The 15,574-nt window shown below is 50.0% G+C and overlaps 2 protein-coding genes across 5 annotated transcripts in view; one reads left to right on the top strand and one right to left on the bottom strand.

Moving 5' to 3' along the window:
* NPRL3 (NPR3 like, GATOR1 complex subunit) overlaps positions 1–3,289 on the bottom strand; it is a 43,821-nt gene extending 40,532 nt beyond the window's left edge. For 3 of the 4 annotated variants that reach the window (XM_042923058.1, XM_042923059.1, XM_042923060.1), the window contains exon 1: positions 2,160–2,344. In XM_042923058.1, the coding sequence (XP_042778992.1) occupies positions 2,160–2,277 (118 nt within the window). In that variant the 5' untranslated portion in view covers positions 2,278–2,344. Of the gene's footprint in view, positions 1–2,159; positions 2,345–3,269 lie in introns of those variants that run through there. The other variant, XM_042923062.1, reaches the window with a different exon arrangement.
* LOC122210362 (hemoglobin subunit zeta) lies at positions 2,454–15,446 on the top strand. Its single transcript, XM_042923073.1, has 4 exons — positions 2,454–2,507; positions 13,843–14,067; positions 14,854–15,058; positions 15,220–15,446. Exons 2-4 carry the CDS (start codon positions 13,973–13,975, stop codon positions 15,346–15,348), a joined length of 429 nt encoding a protein of 142 aa, XP_042779007.1. The 5' UTR covers positions 2,454–2,507; positions 13,843–13,972; the 3' UTR covers positions 15,349–15,446.
* Positions 15,447–15,574: the final 128 nt, after the last annotated feature.

Genomic DNA, 15,574 nt, shown 5'->3' with positions numbered 1-15,574 from the left:
GGAAAGACGAAAGGTCAAGAATAAACAGGGAGTTCAGCGAGAAAGGCAGCAGAAGCAGTCACTGAGAGAAGAGACAATTATGCTGGCTCTGGAAGCAACCACTCTGAAGCCCCATGTTCCCACATCCTTCCTCACCCATCATAGCACCTGCTTCAGAAGGCTCCGGGAGGTGCACACACAACTCACTCTCGGCAAGTGTGCAGAAGACACCAACTCCTACCAGGAGCGTCCAACTTACACCAAGAGAAACACATTAAAAAATACATATATAGTAAATACGAGATAGAAAAACACCAGACAGGTCTTGTTTCTTTCCATTAACCTTGAGGAACAGAACGCCTTTCTACATTTAACAAAACTCAGAAACTCCAAAAGAACAGACTGAAAACCGGACTCCGTAAAAATCAAAATTCTATGCGGCAAGAACCACACAGAAGCAAACTGGCTACGAATGTGTGGCTTTGTCACAGAAAAAGGCCTATTTTATCCTAAATATTTAAAGAGCTCCTTCAAATCTATAAGGAAAAAATAAACCCAAGATGAAATTAGGCAGAGGTTATGAGTAAGTCATTCACTAAAAAGGAAATCCAAATGGCTGTGAAAAGAGGAAAACGTGCTCCCTGTCATTAAGACAAACGCACGTGTAAATCACGATCAGACACTTCACCCATCTCACTAACAAAGACAGAAAAATCTGATCTACTGAAGATCAATATGTTCATTTTTCCCTAGATCCAACCATCCCACTGTGGGGAATTGACCCTATATTCTGAAAAATGATAATGTATACAGAAAAGACATTCACACTGTTTGTATTAGCCAAAAGCCTATCAACAGAGGTCTAAATGAATAAATCAGTGTGTTCATCCCATGATTCTGATCATTCTGAACCTAAATCCAAGATGTAAAGTGAACATGAAAACATCATGGCAGAAAAGTGTGCACAGTGTGTTCACTTCTGCTTAGAAAATACAACATGTAGGAGCACCCGGGTGGCTGAGTCAGTTAAGCATCCATTGCTTGCTTTCGGCTCAGGTCATGATCTCATGGTTCATGAGATCAAGCCCCACACCAGGCTCCACGCTGACAGTGCAGAGCCTGCTTGGGATTCTCCCTCTCCCTCTCTGTCTTTCTCTCTCAAAAATAAAATAATATAAACTTTAAAAAATAAAATAAGATAAAAAATAAAATAAAATAAAATGTGTGGGTGCGCCTGGCTGGCTCACTCTGAAGAACATGGGACTCTCGATCTCGGCGTCCTGAGTTCCAGCCCAACATTGGGTTTAGAGATTACTACAAAAAATAAATAAATAAAACAAAGGAAAGAAAATGTGTGTATATGCTTATATTCACACAGAAGGTTCTGGAAAAATACACAGGAAAATGGTAATAGCAGCTGCCCCTATAAGGGGAAATGAGTGGCTAGGGATCAATGGTGGGAAAGAACTTTCTTTTCATCCTCTATACCCCTTTGTACCTTTAAAACTGTGTACCATGTTAACAAATTTAAAAGTAAATTTAAAACAAAATAGAAATCAGGAACTGCACATTCATGACAGTGAAAAATTGCAAGCAACCTAAATGTCTATTATGTTCTTATGTGCAGCCGTATGAGTGAGGGTGATCTCTTTATAAGCTGGAAAAGTGCTCCAAGGAAGATCGTTTACTGGAAAACAGAGCAACTGCAGAACAATGTATCGTGCGGGGGGAAAATCCCCAACACAAGGCACTGCTTTTCTCTGCATACATATCTGTACAGGAGGGACAACCGCCAAAATGGCAAGCGGTTATCCCTGCGATAGGGAAGGAGCAGAAGGCGGGAAACTTCAGATGTACCTGTCATTTCGTGTTTGTTCCAAGCCGAATACATTCATACAGTACTTCTACATATTCTTAAAAGGCTGGAGGTACTGACGAACGTTAGCAATAATGCCTTTGGCATGTTGAACTGAGTGAGCTTTCTCTGCTTTTACTCTTCCGTACTTTTCAAATACCCTAATGAGTAGGCACTGACTACATGATCAGGAAAAGAAAAGGTCAACGACTTCAGTTTCAACGTGCGAGGCGGGGAGGGAAGGGAGCCGCCTCCGTGCGTTGCTCGGATCCTGCCGCCGGGCGCACGCCCGGGAGCGCCAGTCCCTCTGCCGGCGCTCACTTACTTGTCTGGGACGCCGGGTGCTCCTGGCTTCTCTGGAAGGGATACCTGAACAGCAGCTTATTGCCCCTGCTGCCCGAGCTCACCAGAATCACGCTGATGGGGCTGGTGTTGTCGCCCATCCTGCGGTGGGCGGAGACGGGGTGGGGGCTCCGAGGAGGACAGGCTGGGACCGGGTTGGGGGCCGGGGTGGGGGAGGGGCCAGAGGGCCCGGGGCGGAGGCGGGGAGCGGGCTCCGAGGAGGACGGGCCGGGCCGGGCCGGGCCGGGGAAGGAGGCCGGGGTGGGGGAGGGGCCACAGGGCCCAGGGCAGAGGCGAGGTGGGGGCTCCCAGGAGGACCGGCTGGGACCAGGTAAGGGTGCTTGAGGAGGAGGCTCCCAGGACGGGGCTGAGGGGGCTTGACCAGGACGCGCCCGAGGTCGCAGAAATGCGGGGCGCCCGGAGCTTCCAAACCCACGAACCACCCGGCGCGTCCTCCGAAGCCCGCAAGGCCTCGGAGTCAGGGCCAAGGACCAGCTCAAAAGGAGCCTGCGCGCAGATGGGTGCTGAGTGCGCAGGCGCAGGCGACCTTTGCGCAGGCGCGAGGCCTTCTAGGGAAGCTGGGCGCACCCTGCAGGCCGCCTGTTTGTCCAGAGTGCGGACGGGGTCCGCCCACCAGCGTGAAAGGGAAGGTGTGGCTGGGGTGTGCCTTTGGGGTTCCAGCAGGCTGTATCAAAATGTTGCATTCTTTTTTTTTTAATGTATGTTTGTTTGTTTCTTTGTTTATTTATTTATTTATTTATTTATTTATTTATTTATTTATTTATTTAATTTGAGAGAGAGAGCACGTGAGGGGGAAAAGGGCAGAGGGAGGGAGAGAGAATTCCCAAGCAGGCTCTATGCTGAGAGTGGCTCCTCTGACCACAGGGAGACCACACCTGAAGTGATAATTAGAGTCGGATGCTCAACGGATTGAGCCACCCAGGCCCCTAAAATGCTGCTTTCTTCACTCTAACACTTGCTTTGGACAGAAAGTTCAGACTTAAGACTTGTAAAGTAGTAAAGTCAGAAAGTAAAAAAACCTCTCACAAGGATCATAGACCTAAGTTAAGAACTAACAGCATAAAACTCTTACCAGAAAACATAGGAGTAAACCCTCTTGTCCTTGGACTAGGCAAGGGTTTCTTAGATAAGACACCAAATGCACAAGTGGCTAAAGAAAAAATAATTGGAGTTAGCAAATTAAAAACGTTTATGCCTCAAAGAGCACCACCAAAGAAAGTAAAAAGAGCACCCACAGAATGAGAGAAAATATTTGCAAATCATATAAGGGAATTGTATCCAGAATGTTTAAAAAAAAAAACAAAAACTTACAACTCAAAATAAAGACAACCAACTGAAAAATGGGCAGAGAGGTGCCCGGCTGGCTCAGCAGGTCGTGTGTGACTTGATCTCCAGAGTCCTGAGTTTGAGACTCATGTTGGGTGTAGATATTACTAAAATTAAATAAACTTAAGAAAAATGGGCAAAGGATGTGAAAGGACATTTATCCAAAGAATACAGAAAAATGGCCAGCGAATTCATGAAAAGATGCTCAACATCATTACTCATGAGGGAAATGCAAATCAAAACCAAAAACAGGTTCCACTTCACACCCCCGAGGATGGCTATGATCAGAAAGACGAAACGCCAAGTGTTGACTAGGGTGTGGAATTGGGATCTTTACGTGCTGTTGGTAAGAATGTAAAATGGTGCGGCCACGGTGGAAAACAGGAAGTTCCTCAAAAGGTTGAACCTAGGGTTCCTGCATGACCGAACTAACTATTCTACTCCGAGGTACATCCCCAAGAGAAATGAAAACATAAGATCACACAAGAGCTTGTATGTTCATAGCAACATCATTCGTAGTAGCCAAAAAGTGGTTCAGTTGGCTCCTGGGTGGCTCAGTCGGTTAGGTGACTGACTTCGGATTGGGTCATGATCTCGCAGTTTGTGGGTTCGGGCCCCGCATCGGGCTCTGTGCTGACAGCTCAGAGCCTGGAGCCCGCTTCAGATTCTGTGTCTCCCACTCTCTCTACCCCTCCCCTAGGGGCTCACGCTCTGTGTCTCTGTGTCTGTCTCTCAATAATAAATAAACGTTAAAAAATTTTTTTAAAAGTGTGAACGACCCAAATGTCCATCAGCTGATGCGGGATAATCCATGCAAAGAAATAGTGTTGAGTCACAAAAGGGAATGAAGTACCGATACGTGAACGAACCTTGAAAACACACAAGTTGTATGATTCCATTCATATGAAATGTCCAGAACAGGGATATCGATAGAGAAGGAAAGTAGCTTAGGTAGTTTAGACACGGGGAGTTGGAGGGTGTGGCTGCTAGGGTGTGGAGTTTCTTTTGGGGTGATGAAAACATTCCAACATAGGAGCGCCTGGGTGGTTCGGTCGGTTAAATGTCTCACTTCGGCTCAGGTCATGATGTCACGGTTCGTGGATTCAAGCCCCGCGTGGGACTCTGTGCTGACAGCTCGGAACCTGGAGCTGCTTCGGATTCTGTGTCTCCCTCTCTCTGCCCCTCCCCTGCTCATGTTCTGTCTCTCTCTCTCTCACTCTCTCAAAAATAAATCAGCATTAAAAAAATAATAAAATAAAATAGATCGTGGTAATGGTCGTATAACTCCCTGAATCTAAAAACGCACGCTTTAAATAAGTGAGGTGCCTGCTGCGTAACTTGCACCTCGTTACAGCTGTGAAAGGGTCGCATAATGTCACTCCTCCCACTTTATTCTTCATTTCCAAAATGGTGTTAGCTATTCCAGTTCCTTTGCCTTTCCATATGAATTTTAGAGGCAGCCAAAGAGGTATCCGCACAAAATCCTGCTGGACTTTTTTTATAGAATTAGAAACTCCTGTGTAGGGAGTTTTCGTCACGGATATTTTGCGAAACTATTCTTAGAGAAAATTTGGCTTGGACGAGCCCTTTGAAATGGAGAACACGTACGCCAGGCACCGTGCTGCCGTTTTATTCACGTCGCCGTGCTCATTTCTTCTATACCTGAGATGTGAGACGGTGGGAGAGTCAGGGGTTGAGGGTGGGAGCAGCATCTGATTGACGCCCCGTCAGCCCTGCAGACAAGGTAAGGCTCTCTCCCTGCGTGTGTCCCAGAGGGAGAGTCTGCCTTCCCAGACCGAAGTATGTCCTTCTCCTTCCTGGTCTCTCCTTTATTTACATTTCACAGCTGCCCCCTCTTTTTTTAAATTAAGTTTATATATTTGTTTTGATAGAGAGAGACAGAAAGGGAGAGAGAGAGTCCCAAGCAGGCTCCTTGCTGTCAGCGTGGAGCCCCACAATGGGCTGGAACTCACGAATTGTGACATCATGACCTGAGTGGAAACCGAGAGTCGGCTGCTCAACAGACTGAGCCACCCAGACGTCCCAGCTGCCCCTTCTTTTTACGAGACGGTGTTCCCCTGTCCTAGGGGTGTGCCCACCGTCCCTTGGCTTTATGATTGTTTGCTAACTGTCCTGAGAAGTGATGCTGCCAACCCCAGGGGGCCCCAGGATGTTTGCCTGGAGTGTGGCTGTGCCTCTCTGGGTTCATCCGAGACTGAGATGAGCCCAGCCATCCTTGGTCTTCACTTGCTGTCTCTTGATTCGGAAGGAAAGTCCAGCACCACCTCAGGCTCGCAAGCCTATATAAGGGTGTGTAAGGGTGTGTAAGGCTGTGCTGCTCCTTTCGGTTTCTAGAAAGGAGAGGCAGGGAGAGGCAGCGGGAGAGACGGAGGTGGACAGACAGACTGACAAACAAAAGAGAATGTGTGAGCGAGAAGAGGCTGAGGGTCAGAGGGAAGGTCAGGCAGAGGTAGGTAATCTGGAGTCCCCGGGGTGAAGCACAGAGAGGTGTCAGTGAGGAATGTGCCTGGGAGAATCCCTCCAGCGGTGGCATCTGGGGAAACTGTGGCCAGAAGACCCTGGAGGGCTGCCCTGTCCCCTAACAGTAGGTAATGACCATGGATTCCAGGATCCCACTCCCAGGCAGCTGTCTCCCCTATGGCGGATGATCCTCACCTCCCTTCGGTCCTCCAGGGCCTCCTCTTTCCATCCAGGCAGAACCCCCACCCCATCCTTCGCCTCTGCAAGGAGAGGGAGCCACAGGAGGCCTCTTTGTTCCTGAAATTCCAAGCCCCACAAACCGTCGTTTTGAGCAAACGTCCCGTTCTCTTTTCCTTTTTTTCATTTTGAACTATAGCACAGGGCACACAGCGGAGCTTCATGAGTCGTTATAAAGCAGATACTGAGCGCCCCGATCCTCCTGAAAGGTGATCCCACCCTGACTTAGCTTCTTGCTTCTCAATCTCTTTTTACCGCCCAAACGTGCACCCTTCGGCACTTCAGTTTTTTCTGCCTCCCTTTGGCCTTCAGATACACGGAACCATACCATGTGCCCTCTTTCACGTCTGCCTTCTTTCACCCGTGTCTGTGAGATGCCGGCCACGTTGTGGGGAGTACGTTTGCATCGCTGTGCTGTATCTCCTCGTAGGAACAGACCTCAGGTCATCCACTGTGCTGGGGATGGATGTTGCTTGCTAGGTCTTGGCTATTAGGAATAACGCAATGAACATTCTTGCACGTGTCACTGGATGGCCACGTGCCTGCACGTCTATGGGGTGCGTTCCCAGGATTGCTGGTTCTAGGGGCATGCGTATTTTTAGCTGTAGCGGATAACGCCAGACTTCTCTCCAGGTAGCTGTACCACCTCGCAGCCCTGCCAGCGGTGCATGGGCTACCCTTCCAAGCATTTCCTGTGGTTGGTCTGCCGCTCTCCTTAGCTTTTGGCTTTTCTGATGGGTGTGTAGTAGTGTCTCATGTGGTCTTAACTTGCATTTTCCTGGTGACCAATGAGGTTGGGCCCCTGTTCACACATTTGCAGTTCAACTGAATTTCCTCTTCAAAAAAAAATTTTTTTTTTATTTGAGTGTAGTTGACACACAATATTGCATTAGTTCCAGGCACAAGATTTCCCTGCTTTTTTTGTTTTGTTTTGTTTTTGCAGTATCCAACTCATGCCTGTTTGTCTACTGTGTTGCTAGTTTTACTGATTTATAGGAATTTAAAATATATTCTGGATATAAGTTCCTGGTCAGTTTTCTGTCATTATCTTCCTCAACTCTGCTGTTTGCCTCCACTCTCTTAATACTGTTCTTGGTTGAATAGAAGTGTATCATTTAGTTATTTAGTTAGCAGTCAAATTTCGTTATTTTTTGGTCCTATTTAAAAATGCTGGGGGCACCTGGGTGGCTCAGTCGATTGGGTGGCAGACCCACTCAGGTCATGATCTCACAGCTCCTGAGTTCGAACCCCACATCGGGCTCTGTGCTGACAGCTCAGATCCTGGAGCCTGCTTCAGATTCTGTGTCTTCCCCCTCTCTCTGCCCCTTTCCTGTTTAGGCTCTGTCTCTCTCTCTCAAAAATAAATAAACATTTAAAATAAAAAAATAAATAAAAATGCTGTACCTAGGGCACCTGAGTGGCTCAGTCACCTAAGCATCTGACTCTTGATGTCGGCTTGGGTCATGATCTCACGGTTTGTGAGTCCAAGCCCCATGTTGGGCTCCCCGGCTGACGGTGCAGAGCCTTCTTGGGATTCTCTCTCGCCCTCTCTCTCTCTCTGCCCCTCCCTTCCTCATGCTCTCACCCTCTGCCTTTCAAAATAAATGAATTTGGGGTGCCTGGCTAGCTCAGTCAGTTAGGCATCTGACTTTAGCACCACGACCTTGCGGTTGGTGAGTTTGAGCCCCAAATCGTGCTCTCTGCTGTCAGTGCAGAGCCAGCTTCGGATCTTCTGTCTGTGTGTGTGTGTGTGTGTGTGTGCGTGTGTGTGTGTGTGCCCCTTCCCCACTCATGTGCTCTATTTCAAAAAAAAAACATTTATTTTTTTTTCTAATTTTTTTTTAACGTTTATTTATTTTTGAGACAGAGAGAGACAGAGCATGAACGGGGGAGGGTCAGAGAGAGGGAGACACAGAATCTGAAACAGGCTCCAGGCTCTGAGCTGTCAGCACAGAGCCTGACGCGGGGCTCGAACTCACGGACCGCGAGATCATGACCTGAGCCTAAGTCGGCCGCTTAGCCGACTGAGCCACCCAGGCACCCCAAATAAACGAACATTTAAATAAACAAACAAACTTTTAAAAAAATGTACCTTTCGGGGTACCTAGGTGGCTCAGTCGGTTAAGTGTCCAACTTCAGCTCAGGTCATGATCTCACGGTTCATGAGTTCGAGCCCCAAACTGGTCTCTGTGCTCACAGTGTGGAGCCTGCCTGAGATTCTCTCTCCCTCTCTCTCTCTGCCCCTCCCTGGCTTGTGCTTTGTCTCTCTCCCTCAAAATAAATAAATGAACTTAAAATAGAAGAGAGATTCTCTTGTAAAAGAAAAATGTTGTATCTTTCTATTTAGAAAAGCCAAGTGTCCATCAATGGATGAATGGGTAAACAAATTCTGATATTTCCATTCGATGAGATATTACTCAGCCATAAAAATGAGGCACTGACACCTGCTACAAGTGGGTGAACCTTGAAAACATGCTACTCAGTGAAAAGCCAAACAGCAAAGACCACATACTGTGTGATTCCATCTGCGTGGAATGCCAGGAAAGCAGATGAGCGGGTGCCAGGGGCTGGGGGGGCAATTCATAAAGGGTACTAAGTTTCCTTTTGGGATAATGGACATACTCCAGAACCAGACAGTGATGATGGTCGCATACCGTTGTGAACATACAAAATGGCACCAAGTTGTTCACTGTGAAATGGTTAATTTTGCATTATGTGAATTTTGCTCCAGTTTTCTACAAAGTGAAATAAGTGTTGGGCCAAGGTGAAGAGAAACTTCCGTGCTAGCTTTCTAAGAACTTCACCATTTAGTCTTTTAAGTCAGGCAACAGTCGACCTGGGACATGAGACGTGCTGTGGTTCTTACTGACATTGATCACCTGCCTTCTGCGTTCTGGATACAGCACCAAACACTCTCCATGTGTGTTTGCCCTCACAGGTCTCTGTGGGAGAAGCTTTCTTTTATTATCATTACATGTTTTAAGATAAGGAAATCGAGGCACAGGAGAGTTATGAAATGTTAAAGTTTCAGCGAAGGAAGGAAACACCCCAGTGGGTAGACGAGACCTAAGTTTTGTGCGGGCCAACTGCAGGCTCTTTGGGCCTCAGGCAAGTCTCTTCTGTCTCCGGGCCTCGGTTCCCCTGCCTGTGACACAAGGAGCCCGAGCTTGGGCACTGCTCCTGCTGGACGCTGAGACCTGCTGGAATTGGCTGAACTCCAAGCCCTGGGCTCACCCAGAGTTTGTGTAGTTGGGGCTGAGCTCAGAGGATCCTGGTCACTCAGCAGAAGGCCGCGACGGGGTCCACAGACCCTTCCCGAGAGTCGCCCCTGGCTGGCCCTGAGCAGGGTAATTAACCTTGTGAACCCCAGTTCTACATTTGCAACCTCTCAGGTGGGGTATGAATAGCCCCCACCTCACTGCTAGGAGGGATAATCTGTCACCATAGGACCGCAGACAGAACATGGCAGCGTGAATTCAAGGTTATCGTAGCTACTACTGTGAGTGGGTGATTCTTTCTGGGCAGGAACACTGCTGCCGAGAAGGTGGAGGGGTCGAGGTGGGTCCGAGATAGGGTGTGTGAGCCCTGCCTGGCCCTCTGACAGACAGGGGTGGCTCCACTGGGCCCAGAACAAGTGGCAGGACTGATAAGGCCTCCTGGCCCTGGCCAGAGGGGACCCAGGTTGGGTGTGCGGGTTTGGAATTTTCATTTCCAAGAATCGAGTTGTCTTCAAACATTAGGTTACTGAACAGAATTATTTAAGTGTATAGTGAGGACACAGAGGTGTGGGGTGTTAGCAGGGAAGAGTTGGAAGATGTGAGCAAAGGTTGGCCCTGGGCACATCATTGTCCAGGAAACTGTGAGGGCTTTGGGGTAGGACCACACTTAGAGACCACCTGCTCCCAATCCTGTTACAGGTGCGGAGGCCCAAAGCAGGGCCAGCCTACCCCCGGGTCCCTCCAGCTGCTGGCACCTGCCGGATTGTCCGGGAAGTGACAATGAGCTCTGATTTCTGTAACAGCCCAATGAGGCAGGCCAATGTGGACTCTGAGACGCTGCCAGTGAGGGTGGTGTGCGATTCGGACCTCTGCTCTCTCCAGTCCGGCCCTGGATAGCCTTGCACCCGAGCCCTGCTAGGGCAGCCTGGGAAGGCATCCACGCAGGACCTCTGTGGCCTGGGTCCTAGTGGTCCCCCTTTACCTTTCATGGATCCCAGTACTCATTACTTGATAAGATACTAACTATATAGCCAGAAAAATAAACAACAAATGCTCTTGTGAAAGCTGCTAGCAGGAAGCAGGCCCCGAGGGGGTGATTGGAGAAGGGTAGTTTCCTCCAAATCTGGGACTTCCCCCAGAGTTCTGGGGTCAAGAGACTGCCCAATGGGGGCAGCAACACGGCCAGGGAAATTGGAGGAAGGGGGCCTGCGACAGAGTCCTAGACCTCACATGTGAGTACTGGGCAGAGTCCCAGGGCCCCTGTGGACAGGCCCCCATGACCACAGCTGGCCACTCCCCCAGACACAAATCCCTTCCCTTTCCTCAGCCTCGCCTCCTGCTTCCGTGCCCTTACTCCCATTTCAGGGCCATTCCTGGGAACTGTGAGAGAACTCAGAAGCCTTTTTTTTTTTTGACAGAGAGAGAGAGAGACTGTGAGCAGGAGAGGTGTGCAGTTTTCGTATATTCAGAGGATTGTGCAACCATTACCACAATCAATTTTAGAATGTTTTCATCACCCCAAAAGAAACTCCACACCCTAGCAGCCACACCCTCCAACTCCCCGTGCCTAAACTACCTAAGCTACTTTCCTTCTCTATCGATATCCCTGTTCTGGACATTTCATATGAACGGAATCATACAACTTGTGTGTTTTCAAGGTTCGTTCACGTATCGGTACTTCATTCCCTTTTGTGACTGAACACTATTTCTTTGCAAGGATTATCCCACATCAGCTGATGGACATTTGGGTCGTTTGTACTTTTTGGCTACTATGAATGATGTTGCTATGAACATACAAACTCCTGTGTGACCTTATGTTTTCATTTCTCTTGGGGACGTACCTCGGAGTAGAATAGTGAGTTTGGTCATGCGGCAACATTCTTACCAACAGCATGTAAAGATCCCAATTCCACACCCTAGTCAACACTTGGCATTTCGTCTTTCTGATCATAGCCATCCTCGGGGGTGTGAAGTGGAACCTGTTTTTGGTTTTGATTTGCATTTCCCTCATGAGTAGTGATGTTGAGCATCTTTTCATGAACTTACTGATCATTTGTATACCTTAGAGAAATGTCTATTAAAAATTCTTTTATCCTTTTATTGTTGAATTGTATGATTTTTTAAAAATATTTTGGACCAGTGTCTTATCAGATACATGGTTTGCAGTATTTCTCTTATTCTTTGGGAAGTATCTAATTTCAAGACGTAACACAAGGTGGGACACCTGGGTGGCTCAGCCAGTTAAGCAACCGACTCTTGATTTCTGGTCAGGTCTCTATCTCACATTTCGTGAGTTCAAGCGCCACATCGGGCTCCATGCTGACAGTGTGGAGCCTGGTTAGGATTCTCTGTCTCTGTCTCTCTCTCTCTCTCTGCCTCCAATGCTCTCTCTCTCAAAATAAGTAAAAGAAACTTTTAAAAAATAATAAAGAATAAAAAAATCTTTAAAAGACTTAACATAAAGCAACAGTAATCAAGATAGTATGGTTTTGGTGAAGGATAGACACACAGATAAATGCAACAGAATATAGAGTCCAGAAATAGACCTGAAAAATACGGCAGATTTATTTCTCACAAAGGATTATGAGAAGGAAATCCAGTAGGGGCTGTACGGTCTTTTCAATAAATGGTGTGGCAACAACTCAGAGGCAAACCAAACCTACCAAAAGAAACTGGAACAAAAACTAACCCATACGCAAAAACTTATCTCCAAACGTATCACTGACCCGAACATGAAATATACACTATTAACTTTGATGACAAATCATTGACGAAATCTTTGTGGCCTGGAATGAGACACAGTGCTCTCAGGGGTGGCACTAAAGGCATGAATCATAAAAGAAAAACTTGGTAACCTGAACTTCACCAAAATCAAAAGTTTTGCTCTGCACGCGGCATTATCGAGAGGCTGAAGTGACAAGATACAGACTAGGAGACGATATACGCTAGTCACGCATCTGACAAAAGACTGCAGCCAGCGTGTCTGCAAATGTCTACAGAGTGTGTCTCAGAGCTCGCCGGTAAGAAACAAAGAGCTTATTGTAAAAATGGGCAGAAGAGCAGAACAGATATTTCACCAAGAAGACGTACGGATGGCAGAGAAGCACATGAGAAGACCCTCACGTCGCTCGTTATCGGGGGAAACGCGGAGTAAAGGCACACCACCACGCCCTCGCACGCCTGTCAGAACGACTGCAGTGTAAAGAGGCCAGCAGAACGTGGCGACCAGAACGTCCTGCACGGCCGACCGCAATGCAAAATGGTACGGCCACCCTAGAAAAGGTTCGCAGTTTCTTAGAAACACACACTTCGCACATGAGCCGACAGTCCTCTCCTAGATAAAGGATCCCCTAGAGAAATGAAAACTTGCGCTCACGTGAACACCCGCACACAACGTTCGTGCAGCTTTAGCAATAGTCCCAAAGCGGGAAAACTCTCGTTAAGCGAAGGAATGCACACACTGTGACAGGTTCATTCCACAGAGCATGACTCAGCGATAAATAGAACTATTGGCACACGTAACAACACGGAGAGGTATAAAGGGAATCATGCTGCGTAAGAGAAGCCAGTCCTAAAAGATAACGCGCTATAGACTTCAATCATATGTTATTCTTGAAAAGACAAAATTATAGTGGTTGTCAGAGTTCAGGCGTAAGGCGGGTGAGATGGCAAAGGCCCCCAGCATGTGGGAGTCTCTTGCGGGGGGGATAGAGCTCTTGTATGTCCCGATTGTGGCGGGGGTTGAATGAATTTACGCATGTCAAAACTCACAGAGCAGTATACTAAAAAAAGTCCATTTTGTTTGATGTTAAAATAAAGTGTAAACAACTATTTGCCTCATTATGTCACAACGATGATATGGTGAGCAGGACGGCAACCCCTATGAGCACAGATTACAAGAATTCTCTTTTATTAATCTGATACTTCATCCAGCTCTTCAGAGGGGGTCAGTCCATCTCTCCTCAGCAACACGTGGACAAAACCATTGCTCTCTCAGAGGCAACCCAGGGATCACAGAGCCGGAGGGAGAGGAGACTGACACGTGGCCAGGCTGGGCTAGCCACAGAATCCCACTAAGGAGCCCGGCGGGCAGAAATGGGGCCTGCTCCAGCCCAAGGACAGTGTGTTGAGCTAAGGCTCTGGTTTGCCCCATTCTGTGACTCTGAAATGCAAGAGGATGGTCAGAGCTGGGCTATACACCCAGGCATGGCCTCCTGGGCTGGCTGGGCCCCTATCTCTCCAGGACTCTGGTCAGGCTGTGGCCAACATCCCCTGTAAGGCCGAAGGGGAGGGTGGAGTGATAGCCCCTCACCCCACCAGTCCCACCAGGGACTGGTGACCACCCATCCTCACTGGGCCTGATAAGAGACCCCACCCCCACAGCCCTCTCCCCTCTCCAGACCAATGGCCACAGCCTGGCCCCCACCCCGGCTCTGTGTATATAAAGGGATCCCGGGGGGTGAGCACACAGAGGCCAGTCCTGGGCACACCCGGCTCCAGCTCAGCCACCACCATGTCTCTGACCAAGGCTGAGAAGACCATCATCCTGTCCATGTGGGCCAAGGTCTCCACTCAGGCGGATGCCATTGGCACCCAGGCCCTGGAGAGGTGAGTGCCAGATGGGCTGGGGTGGAGCCCCGTAGGTGACAGTGTGGAGTTGGTGAGGACAGGGGCCGGTGAGGAGAGGGTTCTCTGCGGAAAGGGTCCCTAAGGAGGGGTCAGCGAGGTGCGGGTTCTCTGAGAAAGGGGGCAGTGAGGTGGGCAGATGAATTGCACAGCCTTCTGATTGACCCTATGCTCACTGAGTCCTGAACAAGCACAGGCCCAGCATCTCACCAGAGGGGTGTGGATGCGTTTCCCCCAACACCTGACATGCCTAAGGAGGCAGTCAAGCATCTACAAGCACCAGGGTCTCTAATCCTGGGGCCAGGTGGTCCCGGGTGGTTTCCCTAAGAGATCTCCCTTGCAATGTGCCTGCAGGTGGCATTATTTCTGGCAGAGGGCAGGTACAGCAGGAGCCCGGTCAGGGGTTGGGAAGGAGGTTTTTGTGGCCGGAGCAGAGGTGAAAACGGGCTGGAGGCCTACAGTGGGTGTGCAGGGCCAGCTGGGAGCAAGGAGACCCTGGAAGAGGGCTGAGGTGGGGAGCAGGGGCGAGCCTGGGTGCTGGGAGGGTGTGGAGGCAGAAGGCCTTGGGACCATGGGGTGCAGCTTGGGGGAGGGGCAGCAGTCAGAGCACAGCACACCTCAGGAGGTGGTGCACCCGCTGAGCTGGAAGGCCCCAGGGCGGTGGTGAGGGGGCACTTGGGTCCTCAAGCTCAGAGGAGGACGCAGGGGTCGTAGAGAGGTGGACGGGGGCGCACGTTCCTCCAATGCTCAGGTCCCGCCCTCCCGCAGGCTCTTCGCCAGCTACCCCCAGACCAAGACCTACTTCCCGCACTTCGACCTGCGCCCGGGCTCCGCGCACCTGCGCACGCACGGCGCCAAGGTGGCGGCCGCCCTGGGCGATGCGGTCAAGAGCATCGACAACATCGCGGGCGCCCTGTCCAAGCTGAGTGAGATGCACGCCTACGTTCTGCGCGTGGACCCGGTCAACTTCAAGGTGCGCGCGGGGGCCGGGGTCCTGGCGGGGACGAGGCGGGGGGGGGGGGGGGGGGGGGGGCGGGGCGGGGCGGGGTCTCGGCCGCCGAAGGTGCTCCGCCCACCTCAGAGCACCCGCAGAGCACCGCGTCCTCGCGCTGAGCCGCCCTCCGGGCCCCCCAGCTCCTGTCCCACTGTCTGCTGGTCACGGTGGCCTCGCACTTCCCCGCTGACTTCACGGCCGACGCCCATACCGCCTGGGACAAGTTCCTGTCCATCGTGTCCTGCGTCCTGACCGAGAAGTACCGCTGAGCGCCGCCGCCAGGCCGGGGGCCGGCTGCGACCTCTCCGCGGCTCCAGGCTTCTCCAAACCCTCTAGCATCCCCCTGAGACGCCAATAAACGAATGCACGCCCACCTCGCCTCTTGTCACTGGGGCCATCAAGGGGGCGGCAGAGGTGGAGGGGGGTGGCGGGGAGGCACAGGGACACCTGGAGGGCTGCGGGAACACTGCGCACTAACCCGAGGGTCTCTCCGAC

Source organism: Panthera leo, chromosome E3 (genome assembly GCF_018350215.1).
Source record: "Panthera leo isolate Ple1 chromosome E3, P.leo_Ple1_pat1.1, whole genome shotgun sequence".
In the NCBI taxonomy this organism is placed as follows: domain Eukaryota; kingdom Metazoa; phylum Chordata; class Mammalia; order Carnivora; family Felidae; genus Panthera; species Panthera leo.
Note: the sequence above shows the minus strand (reverse complement) of the source record. Positions and strands in the feature narration are given on the sequence as shown.